Source organism: Myxine glutinosa, chromosome 1, assembly GCF_964187855.1.
Source record: "Myxine glutinosa chromosome 1, kmMyxGlut1.1, whole genome shotgun sequence".
Taxonomy (NCBI): domain Eukaryota; kingdom Metazoa; phylum Chordata; class Myxini; order Myxiniformes; family Myxinidae; genus Myxine; species Myxine glutinosa.
In genome coordinates this window covers 4,704,407-4,717,828 of record NC_136261.1, presented here as the reverse complement: position 1 = coordinate 4,717,828, position 13,422 = coordinate 4,704,407, and the positions used below count along the sequence as shown (strand labels likewise).

At 45.3% G+C, this 13,422-nt stretch overlaps 1 protein-coding gene across 3 annotated transcripts in view; it reads right to left on the bottom strand.

Annotated features, from left to right (window-relative positions):
* PCP4L1 (Purkinje cell protein 4 like 1) overlaps window positions 1-13,422 on the bottom strand; it is a 58,050-nt gene that overhangs the window by 25,504 nt on the left and 19,124 nt on the right. For all 3 annotated transcript variants that reach the window (XM_068106393.2, XM_078777011.1, XM_078776972.1), the window contains exon 2: window positions 3,431-3,476. In XM_068106393.2, coding sequence (XP_067962494.2) covers window positions 3,431-3,476 — 46 coding nt within the window. The remainder of the gene's footprint in view (window positions 1-3,430; window positions 3,477-13,422) is intronic.

Below are 13,422 nucleotides of genomic sequence, written 5' to 3'. Positions count from 1 at the left end.
CCTTCAAACTCTCACCTCCATCTCCCCCAACCTTCTGCCTCGCTCTTCCCCCTCCTCAAATAACACCTCATTGTGGCTCACCCAATCACCATCAAACCTTTTGTCCGCCCCAACCTTCCCTTTCTCCGAGCTATTCTGAAATCTCTGACACACCTTCAACAGCTCTCCCTATCTCTTCCACCTCTTCCACATCTTACCCTACCCTTCCTCCCCCCTGTTCTGTATCTGATGCTCCCCCTTCCTCTTCATTAACGGTATGGACCTCAAACATCCGGGGCCTTCGTTCAAACTTAACTGATCTCTCCATACAGGTTGCTTCTGTCAAACCAGACGTGATCTGCTTAACAGAAACTTTCCTCCTTTATGATGTCTCTGATTCCATAGTATCTCTCCCGGGCTACTCCCTCCTCCGGTATGATAGACCTGAGCCTCGTCCTGGAGGCGGGGTTGCTATCTTTATCAAAAACTCTCTTCCTCACTCGCCCTGCACTGCACTCTCTCCACCTCACCCCCAGGAATACCTCTGGCTACGGCTTCCCCTTCACTCCCACCTCTTGTTCATATGTGTGTTGTACCGTCCACCAAACAGTGATGACTCCATCTACATCTCGCTGTCTGATGATATGGACCAACTTCTATCTACTCATCCCAACTCTCTCTTCCTCATATGTGGTGATTTCAATTGTCACCATGCCAGTTGGCTGGGTGTGGGTACCTCTCTCACCAGCCATGGCTCTTCAGCAAAGGACTTCTGCGACTCACTGGGACTGACACAATCTGTCAATTTCCCGACCCGGATCTCAGTCAACGGAACATCTTCTCTTCTGGACTTGGTTATGACTAACTTCCCTGAAAATGTCTGCTGCTCTTCTTCTGCTCCGATCGGATCATCTGATCATGTCCTTGTTAAAGTGGACATCTCTCTGACCATCCTCAGGGAGTCTGCTCAGCGTCGACGAGTCTGGCATTTCACTCAGGCCAACTGGCACGGTCTTCAAGCAGCCATCAATCATCTGGACTGGTCTCCCATCTCTACCACCTCTGACATCAACTCATCCTGGGAATTCTTCCAAAGTAAATTGCTCTCTCTCATGCACAGATTTATCCCATCTCGTCTTCAGTTGTCATACCCTTCCTCCCGTCCATGGTACACGGAATCTTGTGGTGAGGCTGTTGCCCAGAAACAACTTGCCTTCGTCTCCTGGAAAGCAAATCCAACGGAAGGAAATCTCATTTCCTTTCACAAAGCCCGAAACAAGTGTGTGTCCACCCTCAGGAGAGCCAGGAAACAATATCTCTCCGTTCTCAAGACCGAACTCTCTTATCTGTCTCCCTCTTCCAAATCCTGGTGGCGTCTAGTCAAATCTGTTTCTGGTGTTTGTTCCCCCTCCATCCCCTCCCTTACCTCAAACGGCTACACAGCTGACTCCGCACGTGAAAAAGCTGAATGCCTCAACTCTGTGTTTGCCTCTAAATCTTGTGTCCCAAACCCATCCCTCTCTGTACCCACCATACCCAGTCGTACCCTGCTGCTCCTGGACTCCGTGTCCTTTCCTCCTGACAAGGTGGAAAAGTTTCTGTCAACCCTCGACTCTGATTCTGCAACTGGACCCGACGGCATCAGCCCACGGGTCCTAAAATCCTGCTCTGCTGCTCTATCTCACCCTCTCTCTGTTCTCTTCACCCTCTCTTTTGCTCAAGGTCAACTGCCATCTGCTTGGAAATCAGCCAACATCACCGCTTTGCACAAAAAAGGTGCAAAAACAGATCCTAGCAACTACAGACCAATCAGCCTTCTCCCAATTATCAGCAAAGTCATGGAATCCATCATTGCTTCGGATATGAAATCTTTCCTCTTCTCCAATGGCTTGATCTCTGATCATCAATTTGGTTTCAGACCAGGTCACTCTACTCTGGACATGCTGCTTCTGCTGTCTCAACAATGGATGGAGGTCCTCAATGCCAAACAGGAAATTAGAGCTGTCTCCCTCGACATATCACGTGCCTTCGACACGGTCTGGCACCCCGCTCTGCTCACCAAACTCTCCTCCTTTGGTATCCATGGAAATCTCCACGCATGGCTGGCGGACTTCCTCTCTAGTCGTCGTCAACGTGTGGCCCTGAATGGGTTTCTCTCATCTCCTCTTCCTGTTCAGGCTGGCGTTCCCCAAGGCAGTGTTCTGGGCCCCGTGCTTTTCCTGGTCTTCATCAATGATCTCTCTGACTCTCTCGAAAATCCTCTCTATCTCTTTGCTGATGACTCCACTCTCTGCCGCTCCATTCCTCTTCCCTCAGATCGGCAGTCTGCTGCCTCCTCACTCTCTGAAGACCTGGACAAAATCACAGACTGGTCAAACAAGTGGAACATGTCTTTCAATCCTGACAAATCTCACACTCTTACTATGTCTCTCCGAAAAGATCGACTGGACAACCCTCCCATCTACTTTCTCAACAATCCTCTCCAAGAAGTTCTGTCGCTCAAGATTTTGGGTCTCACTATCTGCCATGATCTTTCTTGGGAAAACCACATTTCCAAGCTGGCCTCCAAAGCCAGTCGCCGACTGGGCATCCTCCGTCGTGCGAAGTCCTTCCTCGGCACACCTGAGCTCCTCACCACATACAAGGCTTTCATCCGCAGCTCAATGGAATACTGTTCTCCCCTATGGGCCGGTGCTCCTGCCTCACACCTAGCTCGGCTTCACGCTGTTGAAACCAAAGCTTTCAGAATTATTGGAATCTACCGCGATGAAGCTATCTCTGAGGGCCTTTCACTCACTCACCGCAGGCAGGTAGGTGGTCTTTGTCTTCTACCGACTCCTCTCCGGCCTTGCACCCCCAGCTCTCTCTGTGCTCTGTCCCCCAAATATTCCTACAGGTCGCACAAGATCTGCCAGCAACCCTCTGATGGTTAAACTGCCGAAATCTCGGCTCTCTGCTCACCTTCACTCTTTCATTCCTCTTTTCTCCCGCCTCTGGAACAAACTCCCTCACTCCCTTCAATCCCACTCCTCCCTCCAGGTCTTTAAAACAGCTGTTCACCACCATCTCTTATCTTCCCCCATCCAAAACCTTGATCTTTTCTACCCCCGCTAATTCACCCCAGATCCACCTTGTTTGAAATTCCAATTTCTTTCCTGGAAGTCCTGGCAGTGTCCATATGTTTTATACCTCTCCCACCGCCCCCTTCCCATGCCCCCCCCCCCAAAGCCCTCGCCCTCTCTCAGATCTCTCGATGTCTCCATGTCTCTCGGTCCCTGCTCTCAAATGTTGTGTTTGTGTCCTTCCCCCTCTCTCCCCATCTTGTCTACCGCTCCCGATGTTATATGTTTTATGTGTCGGTTTGTCTTTCTGTGTGATTAATGTTCGCTCTTTCACGAGCCTCGATCTTGTATACAAAAAAATAAAAAAATAAAAAAAAAATACAAAGTACCAGCTGTTCTGTCCTCCCGCGTCGTCTCGGCCTCCTTTCTCCGTATCTGAAAGAAAATGTCCAAGTTAGTCAGGTGTGGAACCTCAGCCAAGCATATTTCATGGATAACATTGCAGTTATACTTCAACCACACTCACGCATACTCATAACACTCATGCATACTCTTTACTGAGCGTTGGTGCTGCTGAAGCAGTTTCTTGTTGAGGATCATACTGGGTGGTTTGCCATTGCCTTTGCAGCATAGTTTGTCCATTCCCTGTCCTTTCAAATGCTAAGCGTCAAGCAAGGAATCACCACGTACCATTTGTAAAGTCTTTGGTATGACTTGTAAGAACCAGAGCAGACGTGCTAACTTTTACACCACCGAGTCTGGTACAAGTCATCTCGATTATATTCTGCTAAGGTGAGTCTGTCTGTCCGTTCGTGGGTGTGGCTTCCCCCAATGATGGAGTGGCTCCACCTGTCTCGGAGGGGCTTCAAAGACAAATCTCTACCAATTGTTTCCTCCACATAGCTTTGAGGCTCCATAGGCCTCTGGTGTTCATTTTAAGACAGAATCAACGCGTCTTCTATCATAACAAGTTACGTTTTGAAGAAACATAGATACGTTTTGATTACAACTCATGTAAAGGAAACGAGCGTTACGCCTAGGTCCCCCGTCAGTGAAGTGATGTGAGTTGACAAAGTGGAAGATGCAAGGCGGCCATCTTGGATTTTGACGTGACGACCCAATTTTCAATAGTGTTCTTCCTTATGCCTAGATACACCCACACACCAGATTAGAAGTTGGTACTTCGCTTATTTTTCAAGATATTCCGCTCACAAGGTTCAGACATACATGGCGTCAGACATACATGGTCGCCGGCCATCTTGGATTTTGACGTGGGTTGCACCCACACACCAAATTAGAATTCGGTCCTTCGCTTACGGACGCACACACGGACGGAGGGGAAAACCATAGTCCCCCGTTCGCTCCGCGGTGCGACGGGGGACAACAAGGTAATGCATGTTTCCTTCGGAGTGATCGCAGCAGGGCCTATTATGCACCGCCCAAAGAAGATGCGTTTTCATAATGCAAAGGATATAAAATCGTGAAGTGTTTAATAAAAAGAAAACGTTTGGTTTTCGCACGAGTTTTCAAAGCTGAATCGTATTCAAATACAGGAGTAATAAACAAACTGTATTTCCCGTGTGCATTAGGGTGGCACTAAAATAGCGGTAAAATTTCAAACACATGAAAATTATGGTCTTACCATTCAAAGTGGTTCCATTTATTGTAGAAATCACACATGTAAAATTTTATGCAAATTGTATAATATTTAGGGGTTGCTCACTGCAACAAGCCATGTTGCGGTGAGCATGCAATACAAAATTGAATAATCACATACAATTATATAATAATATTATAATTACATTATTATGTCCATACATATTACATAACAGACTGCAACATAGATAAATATAATCTGATCATTAATAATTCATAAACTTCAAAAATAATGAACATACATCAGTTGCCAGTGGGCTTTAATGGGTTAAGATGAAAAACAAAAACGTACCCTATTATTATTACTGTTATTATTATTAGGTTTACTCTCCATGAAATGGAGAGAAACCTATTATTACTGCTAGAGTTTTTCTTATTATTATTCTTCCACCCTATTTTGCACCTCCGAAAACTTCATAATTAAGTTTCTCAGCAACCGCTGGTCGGATTGACAGGAAATTTTCATCAAATGATCGGCTAGGCTCGTAGAATTGTTTAATGCTAATGATGACGTCATAGGTCACGTGGTATGGGCGCCATCTTGTAAAACACCTTCAACTTTGCCCCTCTGTATCTCCGAAACGGCTCAATGGAAAAATTTGAGGAATGGCTCATTCTAAAGAACTCTGCAATGGGAACAAAAAACATGTTTATTGAGTATATCAAAAATGCTAATGTTAAGAGGTTAGAATTCGTCAAACACAGTTTTTCTCCCCCGAAAATGAGATTTTTTCCCCAGATGCTTAGTTAAAAAAAACTCAGAATGCAAAAATTTTCGAAGTCATACGTCACATGGTTCGGCCGCCATCTTGTTTTCCGTGAAAAAACACAAAAAACCCTTTTTCTCCACAACGGCTGAACGGATCGAGCCCAATCTTGGCATGCGTATTCGCATACCCATGACGAACAAAAAAGTCAGTGAGCACGACGTCATCCGACACGTGGTTTCAGAGTTATGACGTTTTAAAGCTCAAACTAGAAATGGAATCACCTCCATAATTTGTGGAGATATCGAGTGCAAACTTTACACAAATGTTCCTCATGGGGGGATGTTTCAACGTTACTTGAGACGTTTTGATAAGTCACATGGTTTGGCCGCAATAAATAATGGAAGTTAAATTTTAAAAAGCTTGTAACTCTTGAACCACTGCATGGATCGACTTGAATCTTTAATGGAATGTAGCTCTCATCAAGCGGAACAAGTGTGCAAACTTTCAAGATGATTGGATGTACGGTCGCGAAGCTATAAGTCTTTATTGTTGAAAGAAGAAGAAACACACCATTTTGTCCTTCCAGGCCACGTCTCCCCGTGCTATTGCCATTTTAAGTTTTAATTTCCTTTAAAAAACATTTTCTCTGCAATAATAGGGCCGATTGAGATAAAATTTTCACCATAGGAGGGACTCGGTCTGTAGAATATTTTAATGGTAATTATGATGTCGCAGGTCACGTGGTTCGGCCGCCATCTTGTTTTTCGTGAAAACACGAAAATCCCTTTTTCTCTGCAACGGCTGAACAGATAGAGGCCAAACTTTGCAAGCAGAATCGCATACCCATGACGAACAAAAAAGTCAGCGAGCACGACATCATCCGACACATGGTTTCAGAGTTATGACGTTTTTAAGCATGAACCTTTAAAACCTAGCTCCTCCCTCATTTTTGATCCAATCGAGGAGAAAATTCAAAGATCTGTTCAGCATGTCAGTCTACTAAAATGTCATTTTAGAATTTGCGATAGGTCACGTGGTTTGGCAGATATCGTTAATTAAACGAATTTTTATTTATTTATGGATATCTCTTGAATCGCTTTATTGATCGACGTGAAACTTCATACTGTAGTAGAAGTCATGAAGAGTAACAAGTGTGCAAAATTTCAAGATGATTTGATGTACGGTCGTGAAGCTATAAGTCTTTATTGTTGAAAGAAGAAGAAACACCATTTTGTCCTGCCAGGCCACGTCTCACAGTGAGTGCTATTGCCATTTTAAGTTTTAATTTCCTTTTAAAAACATTTTCTCTGCAATAATAGGGCCGATTGAGATAAAATTTTCACCATAGGAGGGACTCGGTCTCTAGAATATTTTAATGGTAAATATGACGTCGCAGGTCACGTGATTCGGCAGCCATATTGTTTTTCGTGAAAACACGAAAACCGCTTTTTCTCTGCAACGGCTGTACAGATCGAGGCCAAACTTTGCAAGCAGAATCGCATACTCATGACGAACAAAAAAGTCACCGAGCACGACATCATCCGACACATGGTTTCAGAGTTATGACGTTTTTAAGCATGAACCTTTAAAACCTAGCTCCTCCCTCATTTTTGATCCAATCGAGGAGAAAATTCACAGATCTGTTCTGCATGTCAGTCTACTAAAATGTCATTTTAAAATTTGCGATAGGTCACGTGGTTTGGCAGATATCGTTAATTAAACGAAAATATTTTTTTAAAAATGGATATCTCTTGAATCGCTTTATTGATCGACGTGAAATTTCATACTCTAATAGAAGTCATGAAGAGTAACAAGTGTGCAAAATCTCAAGATGATTGGATGTACGGTCTGGAAACTAGAAGTTGTTATTGCTTGAAGAAGAAGAACCACAACACTTTTTTTTAACCAGGCCATGTGACATAACCACCTCACGAGCTAAGGGTAGCTCGAAATTAAATCGTCTTCGGATTTGACAGTCGGTAGAGGGTGTTAACATTCGAATGCAATAAATCTGGGCAAATTCTGATGAATTTTCGTAAAACTACACGATATTGTCATTTACATTGGAAAATAACATTGTAAAACTCTCCGCCGCCTCGGCTTATTTCTCGCTCTGAAGTTCATCCTGTCTTCAATTTTAAGGAGAAAGAGAGGTATCTGCAAGCAATGGTGACCCTTATTTTGTGGAAATCCGATTTAAAATGACGAAGTTATCCAAAATCTAACATTTTAAATGGAGCGCATTTCCAAAGTGAATCTTCCACAGGTAAAATATCCACACGTGCAGGCACACCTTACGGCGTCAATTTGGCTCAGATTTCAAATCGGATTTCGATTGTCGTATTGCCTCGGATGAGTTAACAAAATACCACAACAAATTTGGTGACAATCATGAAAAATTTGACCAAGTTCGATCGACGGGATACTTCGTTCTACGCTGACATACGGCACGGGCCACGGATGACGTCATGCCACGGCAGGACGTTCTTCCACGGGTGGCAGATATCGTTAATTAAACGAAAATATTTTTTTAAATGGATGGGGTGGGGGGGATGTGTGTGTGTTTGTGTGTGTGTATGGATGTGCGTGTGTGTGGATGTCTGTGTGTGTGTGTGTGTGGGTTTGGGGGGGGGGGATATGTGTGTGTGTGTGGAGGGGTTGGGGTGTGCATGTGGAGGAGGGGGGGGATGGATATGTGTGTGTGTGTGTGTGTGTGTGTGTGTGTGTGTGTGTGTGTGTGTGTGTGTGTGTGTGTGTTGGGAGCGGGGTGGGGAGATGTGTGCGTGTGTTTGTGTGTGTGTGTGTGTGGATGTGTGGATGTGCGTGCGTGTGTGTGTGGGTGTGAGGGGGTGGGTGGATATGTGTGTGTGTGGAGGGGTGTATGTGTGGAGGGGTGTTCGTGTGGGGGGAGGGGTGTGGGGGTGTTTGTGTGTGTGCATGTGTGTTAGGGTTGGGGGGGGTGGGGGGATGTGCGCATGTGTTTGTGTGTGTGTTCGGGGTGGGGGATATGTGTGTGTGTTTGTGTGTGTGTGTTGGGGGTGGGGGGGCTATGTGCATGTGTGTGTGTGTGTGTTAGGGGTGGGGGGATATGTGTGTGTGTGTGTGTGTGTGTGTGTGTGTGTTGGGGGTGGGGGTGGGAGGACGTGTGCATGTGTTTGTGTGTGTGTATGTGTGTGTATGTGGGTGGGGGGTAGGGGGAATGTGTGTGTGTGTGTGTGTGTGTGTGTGTGTTTTGGGGGTGGGGTGTGTGTGTGTGTAGGGGGGATGTGTGTGTTTGTGGGGGTGGAGGGATGTGTGTGTGTAGGTGGGGGTAGGAGGGGTGTGTGTGTGTGTGTGTGTGTGTGTGTGTGTGTGTGTGTGTGTGTGTGTAGGGGGGATGTGTGTGTGCGCGTGGGGGGAGGGGGTGTGTGCGTGTTTGTGTGTGTGTGCGTGTGTGTGTGTGTGTGGATATGTGTGTGTGTGTGTGTGTGTTGGGGGTGGGGTGTGTGTGTGTGTGTAGGGGGGATGTGTGTGTGTGTGTGTGTGTGTGTGTGTGTGTGTGTGTGTGTGTGTGTAGGGGGGATGTGTGTGTGTGTGGGGGGGGAGGGATGTGTGTGTGGGGGGGGGGGGGAGGGATGTGTGTGTGTGGGTGTGTGTGTGTGTTTGGAGGGGTGTGCATGTGGGGGGAGGGGTGTGGGTATGTGTGTGGGAGGGGGTAGGGGGGATGTGTGTGTGTGTGTGTGTGTGTGTGTGTGTGTGTGTGTGTGTGTGTGTGTGTGTGTGTGTGTCGGGGTTGTATCCAAGGGGGTTGTGTCAAAGCATGTCCAATGAAAGTGGGGTTGTATCACAAGTGGGGTTGTAACAAAAGTGGGGTTGTATCAACAGTGGGGTTGCATCAAAAGTGGGTGCGAGTAAACCGGTCATCACTGCCAGCAGTTTTAAAGTGGCAGTTCTAGTTCTAATTATTATTAATATTATTAGGGAGCGTGGTGGCCCAGTGAGTACTTACTTTTTCCACATGCGAAATTTGCATTTATGTTTATTTAAATTATACAATGGCCTACAAAATGTAAATGTTTCATCATATTTGTTATATTATATCACCTTTATCTATCAATATTGTTGAAATGAAGATCAAATAGCTGTATGTTGAAATATGTTGAAAAAGTCCAAACTTTACATGGGGTGTACTTACTTTTTCACGTGACTGTATATATATATATATATATATATATATATATATATATATGTACATATACACCTTGTAAGCAATAAGTATGTAGGTACATAATAAATAAAATCTTTATAACTATAAGCAATCATCACCGACCTCCTGCTAGATATCGGTTGTTTTTCTTTTCGTTTGTTTTTATTACGGAAGCGTTTACAGCTTTTTACGTAAATTTGCATTGGGATTTTAATTTCACCGTTTAAAGTTATAGAAACTCCAATTTTCAAATGCTGGATATTGATTAAAGTTTTCTTTTTAAATCAACGCCTTTAAGTTTTTTTTTTTACGTACATTTTAATTTCCGGCTACTTTTCTTTTTTTCCTTTACAGACATTATTCTCATGTTTATTTCGCAGTTTACAGTTATATAAATTACAATTTTCAAATGCTAGATATTGATTGAGGTTGTTGTTTTTTACTGACGCGTTGACATTCTTTTTACACACATTTTCATTTATGGTCGCTTTCCAACGGTTCTGTGATTTTTTCCGGTGTACCGGCTTCGATGTCCATTGGCATCCCGGTGTACCGGCATTGGCATGCAAAATTTAAACTTTCTGCAACACCCGGAAGGTACCGACCATTAATATCATTTAGTCAGACAGTTATTCAATGGTTAATAAGATATATATATATATATATATATATATATATATATATATATATATATATATATATATATATATATATATATATATATATATATATATATATATATATATACATATATATATATATATATATATATTGTAACGAATTTGGAAAGTGTAAAGAATGTGAGAACTGGTTTGCTGTGTTTTAACTGGCCCTCATAGAGTAAATAAGATCGAAAGACGTCCCCCTAGTTAATTCCATGAACCTACAGACAAGACAGGCCACGATATATCTTTTTTAAATAGCTTATTTCCTTATTCTATGTAGGCTAAATATGTGTTTCCCACTAGATTGACTCTGCATTGCATCAAACGAAATAAGCGTAGGCCCCTCCGATGATCCATGGCAGCTCAAGTGCCAGGGATTCCTCCACTTGAGCTTTGACAGCAACCGTTTATTGCAGTACTGAACTGCTGTGCAACGTGACGGCGCATTACCTGCAGCTGCTGACCGGTTTTCGACATTTGCGGCCATTACGAACAAGGGGAGTGGCTAGAGAAGACGGGTCGCCCCCCTCGTCATAGGGGGGAGGAGTAAGTCGGCCCCGCTCATCCAACCCAGAACAAGGGGTTTGGCTAAGAGAGGGCGGAGCGGGAACCCCCGAGAAAGTGCGCGAAGGTTCGGTGAGAAACCAATATAAACCGCCGCGGGACGCCCTCCGTCCTCTTACTCTCTTGCTCTGACCCCGTCCTCTTGCTCTTACCCCGTCCTCTTGCTTGCTGTCGCTCGTTGTTGCTGGGGAGAAGGAAGACGCCTGAACGAGCAGGTGTGACAGAGCCTGCGAGCCATCGTGCGACCAGCTGCGCTGCAGCTAAGAGGACGCAGGCCACGAAAAGGGCGCGCCAGGCAGCAATCCACGCTGGACCCTCCATTGCCTCCCAAAACAACCATCCATCCTCAAGCCATACCTGCCTGCAATTTCCCCCGTGTAAGTGTGAACGTCGTCTGTCTTGAATGTTGTCCTGGGGTTTATAAGTAAACTGCATAGTATAAGCTAATGATTTCCCTGTGTCACCTGCTTCTTCCATCCATTGCTTGTAAATAACTTGATTGCTCCTTTTTGCTTGTGTGTGTATAATAAATCTGTTCTTCCTCTGTACTCTGTCTTCCTCCTCTCTTCCTTCTCTTTCGGTCGCTTTAGAGGTTTCCAAATTGAATACCTGTGGCGCGATTTGGTCAACGTTTGGGGGAGTCGGGCTAATCGGGGATCCTGTAACGGTCGCGGTTGACCATCCGCTCGGCCCAAAGTAACATCTTGTCCGCGACCCGTAACAATATATATTGTTGTGGAAATGAGAATCGTGTTTTTTTTTTTGTTGTAAAAATATCACCCTCCTTCCTCCAGTTGTGTATAAAGGTCAAAGGGCGTCCCTTAGTTAGGTCATATACAATCGCGTTAGCCAATCATAGATTTCCTGCTTGTTGGTAGTTATTTCCTTATTATGTGTATTAGATTAAGGCTGTGTCTACCATTAATTGATACTCCATTGCACCGAAGTCAAATAAGCTAGGTCCCCTTTCGTTTTCATCCCAGCGGTGCGAGTGGTTTTCCATCGCCGCAAGACTCCATTAGCCACGAGGTAATCTTGGAGAAGAAGGGGGAGGAGCCAAATCACGGGCGTTGCCCACCCATCGTCATCAAAAGGGTGGAGCCGGCGAGCCCTGACCAGCCAACCAGGGCTGGGGAAATACCATCACGGGCGTGGCGCGGGTTGATCTGAAAGCGCGTTATAAAAGCGCCCGCGCAAGCATTTCGAGAGGGACGGCAGATGAGTAAGGGATCCCCACGAGCAGATGCGTCAAGAAGGCAGTTAAGCAGATGAGTTGAGTCCACCACAGAGAGACCACCACCACCAGCTTGGAGTCCACCACCACCAGCTTTGAGACCATGCAGTTTCGACCCGCTGCGACACGGGAGCCGGATTGCGGTGGCATCGGTGGCCGTCGAGGTCCCGCCCGACGTCCCGTGCGGGATCAAGCTCCAGCTCCGGTTCCCGTTGGACCTTCCTCTCCTTCCAGTCCTTCCATTCCAGCCTGCAATTTCCCCATTCGTGTGAGTTTGATTGTCGTCCGTTTTGTGTGTCTTGTCCTGGGGTATTAATTAAGACTGTAGGTAAGCTAATTTGCACTGTCTCCTTGATTCCTTCTGTCTTTATTTTATTATCCTTCCTTCTCCTTGGTTTCTTTGGTCTTGTAAATAGTAATAATAAATATAGTCGTATTTCAAAGCCTTTTTGTCTTCTTCTTCTTCTTCACATCCGCCATCTTTGTCTTTTCCAAATTGAATACCTGTGGCACGATTTGGCCAATGTTCGAGAATCGGGTCTAGTCTTTGTTAACGGTTCGGGCCGTGGCTGCCATCCGCTCGGCAAATTAACATCTTATCCGCGGTCACGAACGGGGCTGTGCACCGGCCTTTCCGGAGGTCGCGGTGCAGCTTCAGGGACCATGTCGGTCAGTAACAAACGAGGGGACTAATCCCCCCTCAAAGGGGAACCATAGGCCGACGTTGGGTTCCGTAACAATATATATATATATATGACTTCACGCGAAGTCCTCAGCATCATCCCGTTTCAGCCCTTCAAACGCAATATGGTCAGCTAAGGTGGGCCAGCAGGGGCTCATAAGCCTCCACATGCAACAACTACACTTGGATGCGTACGTACCCCCACCCCTATTCAGCGAGAACAGAAACTACAACAACAAAACACTACCTGCCACTCCCAGAATCTACAGCAACGAATAAAAACATGGTGGAGCACCCAACCAAGCACCCACCCTCACAACACACATATATATCACACACACACAGTGGTGGATACTTTAAGACCTGATCGGTCTCTCCTTTCCATTTCCTGAGATATCAGCCAACAACAGCAACTTGCAAGCACACACACACATTTACACACACACACGCACATGTACACCCACATGCATGTGGATACATGGAGACCTCGGAGAGCTGCGTTCCATCTTCTGAAAACAATATCTGGAGATAACATCTACCGACACACACACAATAACAAAACCCTGTTTCCCACGCAAATGTAATTTGACTGGTTTGTCCTTATTGGATTTGTTTCAACTTGTTGTAATGGTAGTGATGGATGTGGTGCTGAGAGCACAAATTCCAGTAGGACAAAATGTTCCA